This window comes from Struthio camelus, chromosome 3 (assembly GCF_040807025.1).
Source record: "Struthio camelus isolate bStrCam1 chromosome 3, bStrCam1.hap1, whole genome shotgun sequence".
NCBI classification, from domain to species: domain Eukaryota; kingdom Metazoa; phylum Chordata; class Aves; order Struthioniformes; family Struthionidae; genus Struthio; species Struthio camelus.
In genome coordinates, this window is record NC_090944.1 from 77,958,247 (window position 1) to 77,982,347 (window position 24,101).

Sequence of the window (24,101 nt, forward strand, 5' to 3'; positions counted from 1 at the left end):
AATGAAAGACTGATATTGTGAATATGAAAACAACAGTAGGAATTTGGGATATCATTTTAATATTTTAATACTTTCTTTAATAAAATCAAAACATTTAATATTTTAATAGAGATGACAAGTCATATAGGTAATAAGTTAAATATGAAATACACAAACCTACTATCAATTTAATGATTAACTACTATTTGTGTTCCAGGAAGTTTTTCAAATTAACGTTTTCAGAAGCTGTGGAAATGTTTCAGAACCTTGTTTTTCCTTTCAATTTAGGGTGAAAAACCAGAACACAAAAACTAGATACTTTCTGCATGCTAGAAACTTAGGTGGTTAGTTAGCTCTACTGAGCATGTGTATAATTTGCTGTCACCTACCTAGAAGGAAACTTAACAGTGAAATAAGCTCTTGCTATGGTTTCTGCCAGGAACGCCACCCTCCAAGACTTCCAGCCAATAACCATAACCAAGTGCCACGGTACAACAAGGCCCATCATGCTGGGCAGCCACCCTAGGGATCCTATAACCACTTTGCTGTTTATCGCAACACAGTTGTGGTTCACCTACAAACCCGTGCAATAACTGCACATGCTTACACAAAGTTAAATTAATACTCTCAACTATAAGCAACCTTTTTTTTTTTAATTGGAGAGAAATGAAATTCTCCGACGACAAGCTGTGCTAGTGCTCTCTCTGCTGACAGTACAGAATACTCAAGACACAGGACATCAGCTTCAATCTAATACCCTTTACTACCACAAACCTTGCGCTTAGCAAAAATACACTCAACAGGAATTACTCATACCCTTCAAACAAATACTGTGTCAGCTACAATCCACCACCTTGAATGAATTTTGTACCATTCTTTAAAGTTCATTCCCTAACAAGGATAAAATCCAAATATTCCACCTCATCTTCCAGCTCACTACTGGCAATCCCAGTACAGTCACATCCATATATGTTAATACAGACACCCTATGGAGCACAATACCAAAGCTGAGCTACTTTGAAGCCTGCTAAATTTTTCCAATTGTATGTGCTGGTCTAGGAGCAAGGTTCCTTCGAAAGGAACCCAAGAAAGGCTCTCAGATGTCTTCTCGCATCACTCATCACTCCACCAACTTACTTTAAGTTGGTCCCTTCATGTCTTTTTGTATAACTACACCTAAATGCACACGGATAACTTCCAGCAGCTACTACTTCAGCACTGGGGAGAGTAAATTATGGTAGGGTTTAATCTTGTTTCTCTAGTTTTGTTTTTCCTAGTTCTCAGAAGAGGCAGTGTAGCTGAACTCAGGAAGGGCACCAGGATAATATTAACATTTTGTTGCCAATGGAACTGACTTCAGTAAATACTGCAAAGTACACATCTCTGAGAGACAGATTTATTTGGTTTGTAAACCATAAATTTTATCTGGCTCGTAGTCTTAATTTTTACTTGCACACTAGTCACAGAAACTCCAATCAAATTCCAGGCTTTATCCCCAATTGGCTAGACCACTACTTAGGAAAACATTTTTCCTTGTAAATGAGCAAATTTAATGTAGGAATCACCAGGAAACAAAAAAACCCCTCCTACGCTATTTTTCCAGTGCAACAGCATTTTTGGTATGAAAATGCAGAATGCTGAACAATTACCAATTTTTGACATAGTCAATGTTTTAAGCTTACCAAAGGGACCAAGATTTCACCTGTTTTTATGTTTACAAATGTATTTTCAAAACCGAAATAGGAAAAGACATTGAGGAAAGGAGCTTGACGGCACACCAACTACTCACATTTTCTCATTGTCTTCCTACAGCTCTTTTGCCTCAAAGTCTGACCTCACTTCTCTTCATTTTCATTATTATTTTTAAGAAAATTTTCACAACATCTGAATACCAGCACGCAGTCCTCTCAAGTTTTTAAAATTGTATTCTTTTTACCCTTTTCCCCCCTTCTTTGTGGCTTTCTTCTTTATTCCTCCTCCGTCTACTTTCACAGCTTACAGGTAATTCCCATCTTCATCCGTGTCACCGGATAATCTTCTCTGTTCTGCTTTCACTCAGTCTTCTCTTTCATCTTCTTATTCCTGCCTTCTGTGACCTACCACAGAAACAAATTCCTATTTATCTCTTTCTAACTTCCTCAAGTTGTTCCACCCTCTACCCTGTACAGTTTGTGGTGACTGTTCAAATTGCACGGTTGAATGTTAACAGATACTTGCATGCTGTTGACAGAACTAAACGGCTGCATCGACTCGGAATTAGTATAGATTTGCACAGGTTTAAATAGCTCACTTAATCCCACCAGTCTTTTGGCTGCCAAAGCGGTGCACTCGGCCAGATGTCAAATTGCAATGTCTTTGAAGGCTAACCTATTGCTTTTGGCAGTAGGATGCTAAAAGAGCTAATCAAAACCAGGGAGCATTGACCCAGATAGATCTCGAAAACTAGGACATTTTCAGCATAAATGAACTAAATCTATATGTAACTGTCTGCAACACACTCCATTCATATTTAGGGCCTAAGACTATTTGGAAGTGTGTTGAAGTAGGCTACCTGATCTTACTTTGTTTTTTAAAACGAAATCACTTGGGCAACTGATTTTCAAAACAAAGAGTCGGGCTGGTCTGGTGCCAAACACACTGTGCTCGTGTTTGGAGTACCACCGCTGCTAAGAATGGGGAGATCAGCAAACACACGATGACAGTCCCCTCATATAACTCAAAACAGAAGAAAATTAAGAGTGAGGAGTAGATCACTGCCTATCGCTAAATTCTTCTTCAAACTGTATTAAATTTGAGGACTAAAAGACCAGCAGAAGCTCCATTTTGTTAGTTCTACAGAGCTAGCTGCTCCTTTATTTAGTGTTTTGAACACTAGACACCAATTTAATCGCTGTAAACTATTGTACTCATTGTATAGATTTTAAAAGATAAAAAATCTCTCCCCTACTATCGCAAGCTGGTTGTCTCTCTTGTAACACATGCTGCATATATGCCTTTGGATTTATAAGATCAGTTTGTTTCTTTTATTCATCCACTAGGATCAACTCCAAAATAGCTTATCTCCACCTATAAAATAAATTTTAATGAATATATTAACCAATTCATGTACAAATAAACCTACCTGTATCATCTGTTAACATGAATAGATGAGAAATTGATAAAGGATGCACTGATATACAAAAATACAACAATCTTTTGACATTTATTACAAGATATTACTGTTTAACTGATATGAATATAAAATTCCCTTTTAAAACAGAGATGTCTGAGGAATAAAAGAAAGAATAAAGAGCCTTTAAGAACATTTTGTGAGGCACTGCATTTCATTCAACACAGAATTTTATACTCAGAAAGGAAGAAAACATTATTAAAAAAACCTAAATCTAAAACTAAAGAATAGTTTTTAGCAGACAAAGCAACCAGCTTCTACACAAATATTTCAGATTTTTAAGCAAAAATTAAATATTCACTTCACTGTCAATATCAACTTTCACATAGTCAATATTCCACATTTAAAAACTGGATGAACATAAAAAGAGCAATTGAATACTAAATTTTATACTAACTGTCAAAGAAAAGAAACATAGAAAAGGAACACTGGTGCAGTATTGATGAGGTTTATTGTTCTGAATGCCTAGTGTGCATGCTGTGTAATCACAGTAAAAAATAAATACATCTGTATAACCGGGGAATGAATAGTGACTTTGCTGACTCATTCCAGATGTATGCACAATTTCCAGCCAAGCCAGCTCCCACGACAGAACAGAGCTGTGATGGAGGCGGAGGGGAACGGACTGAAAATCCTTTTAGAGGAACCTCTTCAATCAACCTGCTGTTAAATCACCATCTGCTGTTAATCACAGACTGCAACTACCGAACTGTAGGCATTAATAGACTTCCAAAATTTTCCAGCAGATGTCCTCACAAGGCAGTTGTGTCAGGGAGGTTAGAGATTGTCACCATTTAAAAAAATGTGTCATTTCACACAATACAAACATCAGATAAAGGATGGGAAGGAAAATAAATATAAAATAAGGGTGATATAAATATCCATATAGACAAACTGGAAATATTTTATTCTCAAACACCAACCTTAAAAATACAGACAATATTAAAAAAAAAAGACCATCACTCTAATGACTAAAAATGTCACCTGAGCAAATACATAACTCTAGCACAAGTTTAAAGTAGCATATCTATTTTAATTTTCAGTACTTCTTATTTTTCAGTTACATACAAAATAGAAGGTTCAAAAAGTGATAGTGAAAAGCCCAATCACAAGTTTCAGATGGAAAACAGCATAAAGACCTCTGTGTAATCTCGTCCTCCTCCTTCTGTTCCCCGTTAAAACTGTTACTAATTTTATAACGTGCATAAAGCTAACGTGCAGCTTTCTGCACTGCTTGCTAGTGGTAAGGATATAGAAATGCTGTCATGAAGCTGGGATTCATGGAAACATGAGATACCTCAGGTACTGCAGGGAGACTTAAAAAGAATAATTCGCTTAAAATAATGATCTTCATCATTAGTGCAACAATTGGGAAGTTTTGAAAGCATATTAACATATTTGATTTGTCTTTCTATATAGTGGACAATGGCTCCATAGTTAACCAGTCACAGATATCCATGAGATTAGGATTCAGTCAGGCACTGGTCTGCAAACTCAAAGCAGGGTTTCTTTACCCAGGCATATGAGACCAGTATCTCCAGTCCTCGGTATGTTATCTGCTTTCACGCGTATGTTTATGGCCTCCCACAGGAGAGGCTGTATCAAGGAAAGATGAAATCAAGATGATGAGCACGACTGACTTTTAGAGCAGACTCAGAAATAAGTGCTGATACTTCAGTTTAATGGGAGACCAGCCAACTGGGACAGTCAGTCACGCAGATTTGGCTGGTGGAAAGAGTTTGGGACCACTCCAGCGTTAGAAAAAGAGCGGAGAGGGGGATTCAATAGCTGGAACAGACCTGTCTGCCAAAGGTTCTTCTACGGACCATTACTGCAGTTATGACAAGGAAGTGTTGCCATTTTCTATACACTGAATTAGGTCAAAGCTGACATCATCAATTACAGAAACAAGTTCCTTATGAAGTCTTAGAGGGGTAGGGTTTTTGCCAGTATCTTGTCTGATATTTCAATAGCACGGGTGGCTAAATTTCTGCAGGCTGATTGTCTTCAATATTAACAACAAAAATAGAAACAAAAAGATTTTTAGCTCCATGTCAGTGAATGATCATGCATAAACAATACAGAAACATCACATTTCTTAATTGGCAAAGACTTTCACACAATAGAAACATCAGATAAAGCACATACTGCACTTAGTTTATCCTGAGAAAAGAAGAATCCAGGTTTCATGTCCTGAAAAGCAAGGCAAATACAATATTACAGCTATTAAGCTCTCTCAGCCTAACTTAGGTCATCTTCAGCTACTGCTGCAGGGGGGAGACGGGGGAAAAAAAACCCAAACCTCTTTTACCTGTTCATTGTGTTTTACTTGCATACAAATAAAAGCACAGAAGAATTCTCTGAAATCAACATTTACATTTAAAATAATAGAGGAAAACACAAATGAAGCATGATGACCAGTGTGCAGGTGTGGTGTATCATTTACCACTGAAGTTTACTCCATTAACCTGTCTCTCTCTGTGTTGACCGTTAAGTCCCTCACCCTTTAGCCACAGGACAAGTAGCACAGCATTAAGGTGCAAGCGGATGCTAACTCCACTGTTTCCAAATATAGACTTCTTGTGGGAACAAATGTACATCTCAAACAAAATCATAGGAGATGCTGAAGCAAACCTAATCATAATCAGCTTTTCCTCCCTAGCTCTGGCTTCATTATGCAAATATATTCAAATTAAGCCCTTTACAAACTGTGTCAATAATTCATGATTTTCCCCTTTTTCCCCAGGAAAACTGTACAAGGATAACTGTACACATGTCCAAGAAATAGAGGATGTCATTTTATTGGAGGTCCACAGGTAACTGTATCACATCAGAAAGTGGAAGAATCTGTGGTATGGCACAACACAATACCTCACTCTATACACTTAAACAGAAGGTTAAATGATATGTAACATGATCAAATCAGTAATTCTCCATCTTCTAGGCACCACTGATTAATTTAAAATAAACTTTAATAAATTGAAAAAATAATATAGTCCATTAGTTTGTTTTTTGCACTGTCTTTAAATGAAACAGCACTTTGAAAGTCACAAATAAAAAAGCAGCACTTTCTCTTAATACCAACACCACTGTAACACATACTGTAGCGTGGCATGCAAATCCATATCTGCAGTCTTTTTTTTTTTTTTATTAACAAATGGAATGGTAATTTTTTATCTCAAATATTAGTAGCTTCACGTGTAAGTGCAGATCATTCTGGCCACAAGTGTGGTAAGCCTTTACAAGTGTGTATTACAAGAGCATAGAACACAGAGCATGACACTTACATCCAAGAGTCTCTCTCTTTTGTGCTGTACAATGGTCTTTGCTATACGCTGAATTTGAACTTGCTGTACCCAAACTTCAAAAAACAAGATTATTGACTACTTCTGGTTTTACTTAAAAATAAAATGTAGTCACCATCAAAGCACGAGCATTAACAACCTGGTCAAAAAATGCCACAGCTCCATTGAAAAAATAATTTGTCTTTTTAGTAGACTCCATTATGCAGTAAAGTTTCCATTATATAGGCATGTTAAAGTCTTACAGTGTCATTCCTGTTGAGTAAAGATTTGTATAGACACCATGAAATGGCGCAATGTCATCAAAAAAGCTGTTCAAACTGAGCTAAGCTTCACGAGACCACGTACTGAGTCTTCATGCAATGAATCTTGACTGGCTAGACTCAGGACGTGCATTGTATGGCTGTGTGTAATAGGGCTTCCACTTGGCAGCATCCCCGGGGGTGACGGAGCTTCTTCAGGAGTAAGAAACTGATGACCTTCGTGTTCCTCTTTTAATGGTATCATGTCTGTCAAACCTGAATCTGATGTGAGATTGGGCATGGAAGATGGTGGTGTTGGTTGCCCTAGAGTTAGGGTTGCACAAGGCCCACTGATAGTAGTCTTTCCTGGTAAAGGCAGCTCTTCACTAGTTATGCTGGGCTCACTCTGTAGTAGGGGGGTGGCAGCAGCCTGCAAAACGAATTTAGTGCTCTGAATGCACTGATCTTGGTCACACTGTAGAATGGAAGGGTGTCAAAATCATATAAGGCAAACAAAACAGGAAAAAAGGGAGGATATGGACAAAAGGTATGGAAAAGAATGGGATGTGAAGAGAAAAAAGAAAGCCATTAGTATCATTCCATGGTTAGCCACCCAAAAATCCCATTCCATGCTGCCCAGGAGAAAAAAAAAAAAGGCAAAAAAAAAAAAAAAAGCATGCATAACCAAGCCAGTGTTCTAGATTGTTGTCAAAGTAGGTAAGACAAACATTTATAGTATTCACTTAAGGGTTTTTGGTTATCTCTAAAATAGTACTTTGTAAGAACTGTACTTCATATGCTTTGCTTATTCTTATTTGAAGCCATTTGGAACACTTTGCTGAACAAGCCTTTGTGTAGCTAACTGCATGGGGCACCTCAAACCCTCCCTGATTTCAGAGGAGGTAAGTAGGCAGGTGAAATTGCTTCTCGCTACTCATTTTACCCTAGAGTAGCTAGCAATTCAGAGAAAGGCCTAAAAGCATGATTCAAGCATCCTCCAAGTTTGAAAACACGAGGCAAATCTTTTATTGTATTGGTCTTTATATGATCTAGGAATTAATGTACTTCAGAAGTCATCCAGAACAAAAATTACTTTGGATTCAGGTGGTTTTATAGAGATATAGCTGCCAATACAGCCTCCATGACCAAAACTTATACTTTCCAGTCTAATACATAATACTCTTACTCTAAAGGACATGTACAAATTAGGCAGCGGTGCATCAATTTGGCAGAAAAACCAACCTTGATGATTTTTGGGCCTTTTTTTGTCTTCATGTATTTCATCTAGATAATGTGAAGGCTCAAGCTACAAAATATAAGTTTTCTGGCAAGCGCTTTCATAATAACAAGCCAAAATCAGCATCACATAAAACAATTTAAGCTCGGTGACTATTACCAGGAATGCTTTTGGCTTGGAACTTAGGAATACAAAATTACCATTCACTCCTCCAGATGACAAGACAGGTGAGTGTTGCAGTAACATCTAGCTAGCCAAATGGGTGTTGTATAACACAGACTTTTGGTGTGGCAAGTAAAGATAGCTGCTTTTCAGAGAGTATCTACAGTTCATCTTTTCTGGCAAGTTTTAATACTTGTTCCTTATTAAGAACTTCACTTGCAGAGCTACTGCCAAATTAAGTTGCTCTAACACTAACCAGCGTGATTTTTGAGAGCTTCCAATTACAACGCATATTTAATTAACGGCCTGACCAGCTATATCATCTGCAGATTTTCAAAATCCTGTTCAATTCATTTGCCATACTACCGTTCTGCTGTGCAAGAAAAACATTACACACTTAGTCAACACAGCAATAAATCCAATGCAACAAGGACAAAACTTGGAAGCAAGCAAGGAGAATAAAAAATATATCCGGGGTAAAATATGCCTATTTACTGTTGTTATTTCAATGATTCTGTTAGAGCAGTATTTTCAGTTCTTTGTTACTGACTTCTTTCATCTATATCAAATTACTGAAGACATTACAAATCCAGCTTCAGTTCAAGATATACCTAACCATAACCGTTGTTACTAGCATTACAGCAATTCCTTACGACACCCATTCAGTTTTAATAATCCACTGTGTTATGTTCTATGTAAATTAATAGGAAATCTTTTGCTTCCTTTAGCATATGATAAAAAGCACTGTGAATGCTTCCTCTGATATTTTCAGGTCCTGAAATGTTAAATACAGGATAACTGAATGATGGATAAACACACGTTGCATTCAAAAAGCGTGTGTGCCAACTAGCTCATCAGAATAGACAGGTAGCACTTTAAACATGTCTAAGTGGTTTAGGACCACCATGTCAACTACTTTTTGACAGGAAAAAGTCTGGTCCTTACTTGCTTATACATTATCCAACACTTAGGCTTTCAGGCAGGCAATTCTTCAGGCATTTTTTTGTCCCACAGAATGATGAACGCCCCAGGCAAACAAGTAGTCTCATATCATTTCAGAGGGATTACTCACAGGCTTAAGACCAAACCCTGCATAAATACCTTACTAAGGAGAAAATTCTCAGCGCCTTTTAAAGTCAAGCTCTCAATTAGTAATTCACTGCAAATAATTCATTCTTGATTAATATACTGTTATTCACCCCTGCCGGTTTAAATTAAACAATAGCCAACCTTACTATGCAGATCCTACAAATCTGTTAACTGAATTTTACAACTTCAAGATGACCAACAAAATTCATCTTCTCTGAGAAGCAGTAGTCAAAGAACCTGTTAAATTTTAACAGAGCAATGCCTATAACCACTGGAGTACACCAAAAAGAAGTAATTTTAGCAGCTGATTTATTGCCTTAGTGAAGCTTCAGCACTTCAAAAGCAAATCATTACTTAATGCATTCCAGGTAAGGTAAGTACACAGTTTTAAAACAATGGAAGGTAATTTACTTGAGTTCATTGTATAGCCTGAATTAATCTTCTTACTGAATTCTACTGCATTTCAACTGAATCAACATCTAAAACATAAAGCAGCCTCATAAAGCTCCATTAAACAGAAACTTTTTCCAAGTGTTGTATATCTTTCCTTAGTTTTCTTTTCCATGCACTTCTCACTTCCCCACAGCTCTCTTCCTAATCTGGTTCATAGTGCATTACTCCCCACCACTTCCTCCACTTTTTTGCATTTTGCTTTTAAAGAGGCACTTTCTAACAAGCCTGCACATTATAACTCTGCTCTCAGGAAAGTGGTTTCAGCAATTGCTGTTGGGGGGAAACAGGGGGAAGGGGGAGGATATTTCATTACTTTTTCATGCACTTTTTGTTGCCTTGAGTCTACCCAGCTAGCCTGCAAGATTTCTGGAGATGGCTCTGCTTCTTTACACCATGTCATAATGGGGGTACGGACATAAGCAATGTCTAGTCATGTGCTAAGTTTAGTGATCAAATATAGACATTTACACATTTTCAACTGGGATAGAAAGCTGGTTTTATGGATCAATGAGAAAGAAGAGCTGAAGCTAATCAGCTAATAACCTCTACAACATTTTCTCATTCAGACGCATAACTTCAGCTTCTCATTTTTTATTCATTTAATGAGCAGCGATCAACATGTATCTTTATGTAAGATACAGGGAGAAATCAGCTTTCAAAAGTCACTATAGCAGGGTTTATACTAGAAAAGTGAGATGGGTTAAGTGAAGCTCTCAAAAATACATGGCAAACACAACGCATACTATGTCGGCAGAGTAATCTTCAGTTTAAGTAGCCTACACAAAACTACCAAAAATACGGATTCGTATATAGGGCTGACATGATAAGTCTTCCTTGGTTACTTATTTCACTCTTAACTAAATAAACTACATGGACAAAAATCTTAACAGCTACTAGTCGCATGAGTTATTCAATGCTATCATTTCAAAAAAAAAAAAAAAAGGCCAGAAATCTAAGAAAAAAGTCAAGCACTGAAATCTCTAAACAGTTAAAAAAAAAAACCTATTAATAGAAATGATTCTCCTACTATCTTTATATTTCAGACCTCCTGATTTTATTTTCCATTTACAATTTCTACTGTTTCAGAGGAACAGCAGTTTCTGAAAGTGGGAGAAGTTTAATAAGTTCTGTAAGTACAGAATTTCAATTATATATGTACATAGAAACTTTTATCCATCTTGGTATTTATTTTTACATCAAAAGGCACAAACCAAAGCAAATTAGACAAAAAACTAAAATTCTGTATTTATTTCACAAACAACAAATACAAATGACTAAGGAAACAGTGTCTTTAATTTATTTATGAAGAAAATCTGATTTTTTTCTAGGCTACACAAAACATACATGTTAACAAAGCTCTTGTACATGGCAATATAGTTTTCACATTTCTAATGCCAAGACCAGAGATTATTTGTTTTGAATTTAAAAATGACTTTGTTAAAAATTTTCTAACAGTGGTAACATTAAAGAAACATTACAGTTTTCGGAAGGTGTGAAAAAAGGTGGAATTATCTCAGCCTCCCTGAATAAGGTACAAACAATACTACAATGAGTTCAGAGATTTGGCAGCACTGAATGACAATGTTATGAATAACAGAAACGACGCTGAAACATCATAATAGATGGATAAAGAGCGGAGGGATGCAGCTGCGTAACTGTTCACAATGTCTGTAGGAGTTCAGACTCCAAACCACAGTACTGCAGATATTGTGCAACAAAACTGAGCTACAAAACTGACCAAATAAGACAGTGGTTACATTAGCAAGCAGTACAGTGCAAGAGGAGTGGATGCATGAAGAGAAACAGTTCTGAGAGCCAAAGGTCAAAGTATATATGTTCCAGGGATTTTATTTCAGACTAGCTGTAGTTTGTTCTTGTGGACTGAATGTCCACGTATATTCACAGCATTTTAGGTATACTCCAGGGCACATGTGAGAGAAATGTAGTTCATGTGCTCTCATATTGCTTTGTGATGTGACCAAAATGCAGTAAATGGGGATGATCAAAAGTTTGGCTTCTAAAGCATAACCTGACCCAAAGCAAAAATACTAATGTAGATTCACTGCATTTGCCCTTAACCAGTTGTACCCGTGAAATAAAATGCTGTAATGAAAAACCTCTTCCAACCTTAACTTGGCTGTAGTAACACTGATTTGATAAGATCCCTAAGTTCTGTTTGGGGCAAAGAAAAATTGTATTTGTGACGTACTAGAGTAAATATGCAAGGAACCACGTTTGTAAAACTCTCGAAGCGCGGCTCCAATCCTTGTGGAGCCGTGTATTGTCTGGCAGAAATATGTACTACTAATGATGAGAATACAAAAGCAAAAGGATGCTAGAATAGACAGAGTTGATGTTTTCTGGGTCAATTGGATTCCTGTTTCCGGATCAGTGCTAGAAATACTGACGTGAATATCTGAGAAAGGACTTTACTGCACATCTCCCTGGTAACAAACAGTTGCATATGCATTAAAAGGTTTCCTATGTTTTGGGGTGTTAAGTACGAGTAAGAAAACAAGCACTCTAGCCAAAGAACCAGCATCCAAGAAAGAAAGGGAGAACTAGAAATAAGGGAACTTGGCATGCAAGGGAACTAAGCACTGAGGAGGAGATACCTAGAATGCAGGGGTACAAGCTAATTCCTTCAAAACAAAGAAATGAACCAGTCCTGATGCAAAGGCTAATAGAAACCACTTGACAAGGCAACAGAGAATTCCTAGAGACATCACAGTAAAAATAAACCAAAATAGTAACTCTAAAAAATTCATGGAGTTAAATTCTACTTTTCTCTCTAATGGAATGCTAAAGAAAAAAATATCCTGCATCAAAACCCAAGAATCAACTCAAGCTTTTAAGGTAAAGGTAAGTACTACAGAAGTGTAGATTTAATTAATGGTAGCTGATGGGTTTATGGTGAAATAAAAATTTTATCAGAATACAAAGAAAAAAACATAAAATGAAAGAGAAAGAATAAAATAAGCAGAGAATATCATGATTTCATAATGGATGAGATGCTGTGCTTTTTGCAAAAAAAATCTCTGTAGAATGAGAAGAGAGATAATGGGCAATCAAACTAATGAAGAGCTTATAAAAATAATTAGCAATAAAAGGCAACAGGGAAAAACTTTGGAAATATGAATGTCTACAGATCATTAGCTCTAAGCAGCATGCTTCCAAAGACAATAAGAAGCTGGGTAATGACTATCAGATTAATTTAAATTTATTTTGAAAAAAAGAGATTAAAAATACTGGGAATTTACCAAGAAAAAAAAAAAAGTGGTACTGAACTTCAAAAAAAGTTAATGTTTGGTAACTCTAACTTCAGTCTCTAGTAAAATAAAGGAGGTACTAAGGATAGAAGGAGGAAAACAGCTCTGTTTTTAAAGATAGAGAAAAAAGTGATACTGAGGGCCTATGAAGCACTGATTACACCAAAAACCTTGATTTGCTGAGATTGTAGCAAGCGTAGTCACTACCAAGAGCAGGGTTGATCCTCTATGAAATACTCAAAGTCCCAAAGGCAAAATTACCATAAGATCTCTTAAATATAAAAATGGTGCTGCACAGATGGTGTCCTGAATAAAAGATAACGTATTGCACTGAAAACAGGTGTCTAAGCTTAGATTGATATTTGTTTAAGCTTAAATGTAAAAATGATTGCTTCCTAGAAGATGTTATAATAAAAAATTAAAAAAAAAAAAAAAGAAGGAGGCAAAGTATAAGACTAACCAACCTAGAGAGATGTAAAGAATGACCAGAAACAAGATGGATGGGACATAAGAATTCTATTTAGAAAAATGCAAGTCAATGGGGAGAAGATAGTCAGCCAAGAAGGAAAGAAAGCTGAGAAAGATCATAAGAATAGGGAGAAAAAAAATCATTATCAATGCACTACGGCAGGAAAGAAGGTCAAAGAGATAGTTTTTCATATATTACAACACAGCACAAGCAAAGCAGTTCTTTGTGTCCAGTTAGGTAACTGGACATATCCAACTGTAAGGTGTTCAGACAGAAAGATAAGAGAGTTTACAGAATAAAATAATTGGGATAAGAGACTTTCATAATGTATTTACCCTTCTGTTGAAAAAGAATTACGTGCTTATCTCTATGCACCCTCATTAGTCCTATTGATTTCTGTGGACTACTCAGAAAGCATAAAACTAATCAGTATTGCAGGAGTAGGAAATAAGAGAATGTAAGTGCCAGAGAAGACACTCATAAAAATCTTCCTTTAATACCAACGGGCAGGAGAGAGATTTTAGGACACTATACTGATTAACTAGATTAACACTTAGAAATTAAGATTAAACAAAGAGACAGTAACATGTAACATTCTAGAATAAAATCCAAAGAGCCCTGCCATAAAGATGTACTGGAACTCACTTCAGATTTCTAATAAATGATTTCTTACATTTAACAGAGGTAAATTTACTAAATTAGTGTAATTATCTATGGTGATGTATAAATGGCAAAACTTCTGCTCATTTAAACAGTATTTATAGGTTAAGACTACTGTCTCAACATGCTCTTAAATTAGGGAATTTGACTTAATTTGTCCTTTTCTGAAACCATATAACAACAAAAGCTGCAATTTCAGATACATCTCTTCAGACCAGCCAGCCCTTTGGGGCCCATCTGCCTCAGCTCCAAGAACGCCTTATTCATTTTATGCCTCTGGCTCTACTTCCAAGGGGGACGCAACCTTCCAGAAGGGAAGGTGGAACCATCTCCCGTCTGTTGCCTAACTTTTGTCAATGAGGACTGTTGGTAAAAATAAATCCTACAGTCTTCCACAAAAACTCTCCCTCTACTCATTTGCTTTGACTGAGGTCTTGGGTTTGAGCTAGTCAGTCATCTAAACCATGAAGCAACAAAGGAAGTTTTAATGTTCACATCTAAGCTCCTAGTGAAAGGATTTCCACAGAATCTTTCAGAGGTTTCTCCTCTCAAATCAATGGGACACTGTGTGCCTTATTTTACTTCTATCATAAAGTATACTTCACTGCCTTTCATCCAAGAAGCTTCAGCATTTCTTTCTCAGGAGAGAACAAGTGAATGGCTGGTGTTCCCAGACCTGCTGTTTCCAAACTGTTTCAGAAGAACCTAGGATTGTGTACTGGGAAGAAAGATGAGAAAAACTGATGCTGTAAAGCCTGGAAAAGAACTACAGGTCACTTAATGGGTAAAAGTTTTAAAAAGAATCATGAAATGTTATTTGATTAATTTTGTCTATATATAAAACGGAACAGAAAATTTGGTAACTGAACAGAATGGCTCAGAACAACTCAGCTAGCAGTAAGGTGACTTCATTGTGGTAGGAAAAATAAGCCTGTTACGTGGATGAGACTGAGGTCTTAGATATGAAATAGGAAAATCAGGTGTGTAGCTTGCTGTTTTATAAGATTGGAGAGATGGGAGTCTAAAATTAGGTACAGGGTCTATTCAGAAGGTGAAAAACATCCACCTAACAGCACTGAAAGAGGGATATTTGAAGCAAGAACAATCAGAGGCAAAGTTATGCCCTGCGGTACTGCTGTCAATAAGAAATTAATTTATTTTCTCCTATGCTCCAAACAACTCAGAAAAGAACATGCTACTTGAAATAGGGAAGAGAAGTTAGTGTTAGAGAGAACGGAAAACTAAGCAGGTCTTCACAGTCTGCAACAAAACTCAAGGGAGTCATTTGAGAAGTTTGAAAGATCATGCAGATAGCCAGCTACCATTAGAAGCCAACCAGTCTTAGATACAGACCAGGAATAATACCCTGAGAAAAATGGCATCACAGTCTTAAAGATATTCCTGCATACAAAACATGACCTACTAACACTTTCAAGTTTTTTCTAGGAGAGCATTTACAGGAACGAAAGCTGAAGATTTCAACAGCTTCAAAGTGACTCTGATAACCATTGTATCACCTAAGCCTTTCCCAGCTCCAGTCCTGTGATGTTCTGCCAGGATATAAGATGCTCTAATCCTTGAAGATTTGTGTTTGTGTATTTACAGGTAGTACACTCTTAAATCCTAAAAGCTACTTGTTTGACTTAGAGTCATACTATGGCATATTTTTGCATTTATAAGACAAATGTAGATAATCTACTATCATATTGACAACAAATTTGCTCATTCCTATCTAGTAACAATGAGCTAGTGCTTTCTTACAACGCCAATAACATTCTTAAAATGCCAATATAATATAACGCCAAAGACTTATCGCGGGCTAACAACCCTCATAAATAGGATGCCTCGACAGAGTCAAGAAATTTGGCCAAACCTTTAAAGACCTCAGGATATTTTTAAGTTTTGCTTTCTTCTTCTTTTTTTCTTTTCAAGGCTACATTTCCTGCGTAAAATTTGCATAGGGCACTAACTTGTTCCGCTCAACTGCACCTCAGAAAAGAGTCGAAGTGAATATTGTGTTTCTAATCAAGTTTCTCATTAAGGAGACTGACAAATGTTCCCTTTAATTCTAGAAATAATAAGTCAGAAACAGCTTAGGAACTACAATCAAACGTATATACCAGCTTATAAGTGACACTGAAACTAATTTGTCTGGGAGGAGTGAGCCATTCCTTCTTTGTTCAAAAGAAAGGCTGAGTTATGTTAGGAGGCCTTGTGGCCTCTTCCCTTTTGCCAGAAAGAGAGGTCCATAACTCATAGCTTCTTTGATAAAGTCTTAGAACCCACATACTGTACAGACATGTGGATAACAATCAGAAATAGGCACATAAGATGCTTGCCTTTGGAAAAAGATCTCTTTCCAGTTATTCTCTTCTTCTTGGCACTGGAAATCCTATCTTCTTAAATCTTCTTAAAGAGGAAATCCTATCTATTATGATAGCCAATGCTACCAGCAAAAAACATAGTAAGAACTACTGGCACAGTTTCAAGAGACGTTTAAAAGCTTTTGATGTATCACTCCAGTTGCCATTTTTGTTCATTGTTCAAGTGCAGTGTCCTCCTGCTCTTTCTTCAACACACTTCTCCCCTAGAAACTCCTTTTTGTTAATCTTTGCTTTTTAAAACATATTAGTCTATGCAAAACTGCAGTGTACAAGCAAAGGAGGAAACAGTGAATGAAGAAGGTGCTATACCAAATAACATTTAGCTGGAAACCGATGAACCAGAGCAAGTCCATAATACTTGGAATATTCCAGTTCAAAACATGGCAGGTGTCAACAGTACACATCAAAATGCCAATATATTCAATAAATCAACAGCGTAGAAAAGCCTTGCTTTTTAGAATCCATGAGCAATAGCTACTACACTGTGCGAAACATACATTAAAAAAGGCCTTGATTTTTTTTCTTTACTGTTAATAAACAAGTCATTCCACCCAGTGTCAGCTGTATCCAGTTAGTTATTACTTGATTAGTTCACATGAAAGTGGAGAAGGAAAACATTCACAGGGATCTTGATGAACAACATTATGGGATGATTCCTACCATGTTGCTCTGAGACTGTGTGGCCCCATACATAGTAATGCCATTTGGTGGTCCTGCTAATTGCGGTGTATCTGGTTGTATAAATCCTCTTCTGTCAATTAAGCTATGGAGTAATCAAAATAAAGAAAAAGAGAATTAAAAATATTTCTAATCGGTAACTACCTCCTCTTAACGAAAGGAAAAAAAAATTATAATATGCAACGGACCTTAATGCATGACCAGTACACCTTCAAACATCCCCTTTTATTCAACTGGAAAAGCGTGACACTTTGTGTCCATTTGTTAGCAAAATAATTGATAATTACTATCCCTCCACATCATTATAGGTACTGCAACTTTTCTGGATTTTTATTATAGACAAAAGATTTAGAAGCTGAGTAGCAGATACCATGAAAAGAAGAATTTAAAATCCACAGGTACAAGAACAAATCGTAAAACTCACTAGTGCACTTTGAATCAGTATCACTTTAAAGCTTCTTTTATTATTCAGTTTCTACAACTCTATCTTAAAGCTCAAGATCAAAAAAGAAAAAAGAATTTTTACAAGTTACTTAACCAGGAAGTTTAGAAAGAAAGAGGAATGCTCATTTAGACAACTTACTTACCAGGGTGTTTCATTATAGCTACCTAAGACTGCTTGTATTGTTCCACTGTTCTTACCCAAGTGACGCACTTGTAAGATGGAAGTAGGAAATTTTTAAGAACAAGAAATGGATTTGTGGAGCAATTCATAAAAAAGTAAAAATTAATGTAAGAAAATGAAAAACAACGAATGGAAGCATTTGATGTAGCTGAAGATTTTGCTAAAATTCCGTATACAATTTTACTCTCAATTTGAGAATCAAAAAAACCTCAGTTTGGTTCTGCCAGTTCATAATCATATGCAAAACGATGTACAGTATTCTACATGTATATTAACACTTCTCACTTCCACGCAAGACAAAATTTTCGACTGTTTGTGCTTCAAATGCATTCAAAATCTTCGGTGGAGATCTCATTTATACTTTCTACATGTTTTTAATCTTAGGCCAAAGAAGCTATTTACCTGTGATGTGAACAATGTTGCTTCATATCTATAAAACTTTACAAACTTTAAGCCAAGAACGCCGTAAAATTTTAGTCTCAAAATAAAGCCCTTGTACCACAGCTTGTCAAATTTTACCACAGCTTTTATAGTGCCTCTTACTAAGGGATAATGATAGGAATGCCATAAAATACCTGAGAGCTAGAGTTAGCATAGAAATGGTTTTATTTGCTGACTTATAGGACCTCTAAATTCCCTCTGGGTCAAGATAGCCTCAATTTTAGAAGATAAGAACAGGATATACAGAAAACATAGCATTTTCCCTCTCAAAAGAAAATGAGATTTCCACCACTCAGACACCAATCTGAACTCTCACTACAGGTCCGTAGAACAGGTTTTTACGTACATTCAAAACACTTAAAAAAAAAAAACATTTGAGATTACAATTTCTTGTGGAAAGCACTCCTTCAAAAATCAGATCCTTATAAAAAAGGTTTATGATTTACTATGTCAAAATACTGCTGTGGATCAAAGAAGGATTTGAAACTTACTGTGGAGGACATGTAAAATGCATTCTGAATTCACTGGCATGCATTTTAGAATTGAGAAACATTATCTTCCAGAGAACTGAGAAGAGCTTAGATTATTTACAGAGATCCTCTCTGAATCTGCATTCCGTCCTTAAAATTTCAAATGTTAAGACCCTCTAAGCGCTAACTACTATTAGTTCATTTTATTCGGAATTAAGGAAAAAAGAACTTGAATATCTAGTGACTTAGGACTTTAGGGATTAAATATTTCAAAGTGATCTTATTCACAAGCAGAAGTTTAGATTCATTAGATTTCAGATTAGGAAGGAGAGCATAATTTACGATTACAGGGTTATAATTTATAATTTACAGCCTGTCACAAAATATCTTCCAGCAGAAGCTGTAAATACTTTGGCATCTAAAACTGTGGTGGTAGATGGAATTCAGAAGAAAACATATCGACTCAGTCAAAGCACAGGGACAATGCCAGTCTGGATGAATACTTGTCTGGTGTGCTGCTACTTGCATCAGTCTAAGCTTCTATTTCAAATACTGTGAAATCTTACACATTTTTGATAAAAATTTTCATTTGGACTCAACCAAAATTTGATTCAAAACAAGGGGTTGAGTTTTTACGTCACATACTTCTATCGAAAGCAAAATAACAGAATTAAAGGGCTGGCCTTTAATTCAACATCCTTAAATCCTGAAAGGCACCACCCATAAGGGCAGGAAGCAGTGGCAGTGTTACCTTTTCCCACCACAGTGATTACTGTGTTGAGCCAGTATGTGGAAAACATAACTTAGTTATCTCCTCCTTAGGAAAAGATGTTATCAGTCTCTTCTGTTCTCCTGCTACCACTCTGTGTAAGAATTTCAAATATTCATAGTAGCAAAGACAGAAATCCCACTTCTAATGAAGCACATTAGCTACTGAATTCCAAAGTCATTTACTCTTTCTTTCTCAATAGTTCACATTCACACAGATATAATTCCAAACAAAGCTTCAACAGATCAGTATTGCCACAACAACAATCCACAAGACGATGGTCACCTTCTAGAGAGAAGCTGAGCCTCTGTCACACATGTATCAGATGAATCTAACCACTGAGCTTTGAAATAAGAATAGAACTGAACCCTCCCTGCAGCTAGTTTTATTTGTCTAGTCTCAGCGGCTTTATATTTTGGTTCAAGCTGAAAATCATCTCCAACCTTGAATATCCAAATGTATTCAGGAAGCAACATTTTGGATTTGAAAAGCAAATATATATTCACCAAAAAATTAAACCCTTAAGACTTCTCTGGAATTATTTTGGTGTAAAAAGCATCAAACTCAGCTTAGTGTATATATGTTAAGAGTAGCGTAAATAAAGAAAATTTTTTTGTCCATTTAAATAAAACATTTCAGAGTGAAAAGACAAAAATCAAACTAGCTGTAGAATTAAGGTTCCAAATGCACACCTCTCCTAAACTCCTGTGTCATGCTTGTTAGATATGTAAGAGTTCAATTAGCTCTTTTAAAATATTATAGGGGTTTTTAGATTAATTTCTGCTGGCACTAGGAGCAATAGAATATACTCCTCTTTTATATGTTGCCACCAAATATTATTATTTTGCCTCAATATAGCTGTCAGGGGCAGATAAAATATTACAGATTTTTATTTTACAGTGAGGTAAAATGAGGACCAGAAGCATAGATCATACAGTGATTTTATGGCACTGATATATAAGACAGGCTTCCCATCCTGAAGGGGTTAGGCATTACTTAAAGTCCATGTAAGACCAATGGTGGGCAATAAATATCAAAAGAGATATCAAATGAATATTGTTTTTTTTTTAAACTACTAGATGATCTTTCTTTTGAAACACGGGCCGTATTAACTATTTGGCACTTTTAATTATATCACTCAAGAGCTCACAGCAATAAATTATATTTAAAAAATAATATGAGATTTTGTCACATCTAAGTTCTACTACTGATTGATTTTTTTAATTAACCTATTTTGAAACCTGCTCATCAATACCAAATCCAATGCTGTTACTCTAATAGCCATAGTGAAAATGTCTGCTGTTGCTTGCTCTGGACTAAACAAAAATTGTGTCCTAGTTCAGCTACTTTTATTATTTCAAAGCTCTATTATACTTTTATACAAAGCCTTCTAGATTAGGTATTTTAATTTTTTTTTTTGAGATTGTTTTTGATCAAATATTCCTCCTCATTTTGCAAGTTTGCAATATATCCTTCTGATTTCTAATCACAGAACATCTTTTGTTTACACAAGGCGTATACTGGGCCTGGGCCTACTGGGGAGGTGTATAAGCTGTTCTTTAAGCTGATTTGCCATACAGAAATGAGCCAAAAACTTCATCAGTAGGAAAGCCTGCTGGAGACCTGAGCTATCTGTGGATTAAAGTAAGAGAAACATTGAGCTAAATGCATTTAATTTTATGGAAGGCTTTCTTATCCTAGTAAGTTGAGAATGAAGATGAATGGTGAGAAAGTTATGGTGAGAATGGTGAGAAGCCCCCACCCATCCTGCAACAACTACTTAGAATTTTTTATTGGCAGCAGTCATTAACTGCTGTGGTAAAGGTTCAAAGAACAAAAAAAAGCTTATTTTAATTTCAGATGTATCAACTTTAAACTAATCTATTTTATAGGATCAGATCACTAACTTAGTTTAACCACAATTTAATCAACTTGTCTGTTCAATTTAGAAGAAGATTTAACTAAAGCCTCTAGTGGACGGTAAAACAAAGCCTTTTTGTTAAGTTGAAGAAAACAGAAAAAATATTTTTTCACTAATAATAATTTGGCTTAATTTATACTAACAATACTTTTGATACTCTTACCTTGGAGAGAGGGGCCCACAGAGTGCAGCACAGCAATTAGTAAAGATGTTGCCGTAACTGTATGGGTTATAGTTTTCTTTACCTCTTTTATTTGACCATGATCCTTTAATCTGAAGAGATATGAACAAAATATAGCTCATATAATACAATACAGAAAAACGTTGACGCAAATTCAGGGTTAGCAAAGCAGCAATAGGCTACTTGTGTCCGATTACACTTACCTAACAGCTTAGAGCTGTGGGCTGTTATGAGTGGCTGAATACTGACATCTTGAAGTACATACCAAAAGCACATGCTTTACCTCCATAGACTCAGAGAACCCCAAATCTTCAAAGGGCCAATATATTTAGAGAAGAATTTCAGCATCTAAGCATGTTTTGCATAAGAGGTCTGAACTTAATTTTACAAACAATACAGCACATTCCACAGAGGAGTTTCAGTTGCTACCTACCACTAAAGCAAACAATAGAGCACTCAAGCTACACAATACCACCCAACCTTCTCTTCCTCCAAAGCCCAAAAAAGGCCCTAGCATATCATGAAGCAATTGCAATCATTATTACCTTTTAACCCAAATTATGTTTTCTTTTAGCCACTCTTGCACTTCTTTACCTGGGATACCTGAGAGCCTGGGTAAAACACCTTGCCGTATTCAACTGAAAACGTATGCTTTTAAATGAAGTTATTAGGCAGTTTACTTGAAATTCACACATGATATAGTGCTGTAGTTCCCTGTTATCTGACAGCTTTTCAGCACTCCAAGAGAGAGATTTATTTAGGGGGAAAAAATGGAAGCATGCAGGGTCCATCTAGACAGACAACGCTGGCCTGAACCTAGCAACTGAGGAACACTACCATATCTCTATCTGTCTTATTAAGGAGGTGAATTTCTTCAAAGTCAGGCTCCTTGCCTGGATAGCTGATACTGAGGTACAATCCATTCTGAGTGTGCTTTGGTAAGTTTTGGGTTTTCTTCCCCAAGTTTATCATTTTAACTATGACCTTAACCAACATCAAACACGTACGCGGCAGTGCCAAAGATGCTACTTTTACCAGCTATCGACAAAAAAGGTACAACAAAAAGTTACAATGAAGTAATTTTAAACTTGTGGTAATTTGTTCAAAAATTTTAGGATCGCTGTATTTGGGTTACCTGCCAAATTCCAACAAGCATTCTATACCACTAGCTAACCAGCTATTTTTATTTTCTCCTTTTAGTTAGGAGACACATTAAGCCTCCACACACAGTTATATTTAATTTCACACTAAAAATCAATGGAAACTTATGTGCTAAATAGGACAACTGTAGAAATGGGTGAAGTTGACCTTTGAACTAAGGATATATCTCCTACTAAAGGTTTCACCCCTCTCACTGGCAAAGAAATTTCAAAGGAAAAATGAGATTAAACATGAAATATCTGTTTTGAGAAGTCAGTGTACTTTGAAATTTTTAGAGTACGCCATTTTTGAGTCAAAGAATACTCAAGACTCCAAATGAAAGAGATATTGAAAATTATTCAGTGTTTTCCTACTGAACTGAAATGTATAAAATACACTTTTGTCTTGTTCTTCTTTCTCTACTCTCTGTATTTTCCTGTTTCAAGATATAGGTCTTGTGGGTGTAAATCACAACGGACGCATTAGACAACCATCAGATCTTCAAGCCACAACAATCACAGTCCAAGAGATCTCCTCTGATATTCTGAACCAATTTGGCCAGGTTACTTCCTTCTTTCTTACTGAGGCAACCACAAGTTATGCAGGAATAACTTCTTTAAGTATTACAGGGAAAAAATTGTATACAATTAAAATTAATCATCTACTCATCACTACTATTTAGAAACACGTATGTAGAAATATACCATGAACTTACATCTTCATTTGTTGTTTGATTGGAGCTGATCAAATACGTGTGAAAACCTGAGAGACCAACAATGGACCATACGGAGAAAAAACACACCACAGCTTCCAGCACAGTGATTGAAAGTCAAGGAAATATAAGCAAACAAAATATATTGTATCTAAAACCAAGCAGTTAAAAATCACAAAATTCAGGGTTGTCAACCTGTAGTCCACGACCCCCTAGAAGTCCTGAGGGTACTTCAAAAGATTCAGCAAATAATAACTCAGAAAAGCACGCCTATCATCAGTTGGCTTTAATGCACAGACCACTGGGTTACATCTACACCAGAAAATATTTAAGGGTCTGCAGATTGGAAAAGGTCACAAACTACTGATTAGTGGTTCAGATGTTTTTAATTGCTGTACTTTAAATTTTACATGTTCACTCAAAAACGTTAACATATTTTTATTAAGACAGGTATGTAAATAAATAGCAGTAAACGACAGTTCTAATAAGGTGAAGGGAAGATTAAACATAGGATAGGTGACCCAAGGCTAGTTGGGTAGCAAAAATAGAACAGAAATGTTTGTACAAACACTCATTGCACAAAAGGAGTCTTGAGCAAGGACCAAAGTTTCACACAAATAATAACAACTGAGTAAATTTGTATCTCCTAGTCATATATATTGACTGTTAAGATTCTTCTTTCTTCTGTTATAGAAGTTAAGATGCTGATAAGGACCCTAACACTAGCATAATAGAAGTATGTTAGCCCA

The 24,101-nt window shown here is 36.1% G+C and overlaps 1 protein-coding gene across 10 annotated transcripts in view; it reads right to left on the reverse strand.

Annotated features, from left to right (window-relative positions):
* Positions 1–212: 212 nt before the first annotated feature.
* ZDHHC14 (zinc finger DHHC-type palmitoyltransferase 14) overlaps positions 213–24,101 on the reverse strand; it is a 148,047-nt gene continuing 124,158 nt past the window's right edge. For 6 of the 10 annotated variants that reach the window (XM_068938616.1, XM_009687149.2, XM_068938610.1 and 3 more), the window contains 4 exons: positions 23,356–23,458; positions 21,483–21,592; positions 17,076–17,178; positions 5,925–7,167 (listed from right to left, as the gene is read on the reverse strand). In XM_068938616.1, the coding sequence (XP_068794717.1) occupies positions 6,766–7,167; positions 17,076–17,178; positions 21,483–21,592; positions 23,356–23,458 (718 nt within the window). In that variant the 3' untranslated portion in view covers positions 5,925–6,765. Of the gene's footprint in view, positions 2,076–5,924; positions 7,168–17,075; positions 17,179–21,482; positions 21,593–23,355; positions 23,459–24,101 lie in introns of those variants that run through there. The other 4 variants (XM_068938611.1, XM_009687151.2, XM_009687150.2 and 1 more) reach the window with 2 other exon arrangements.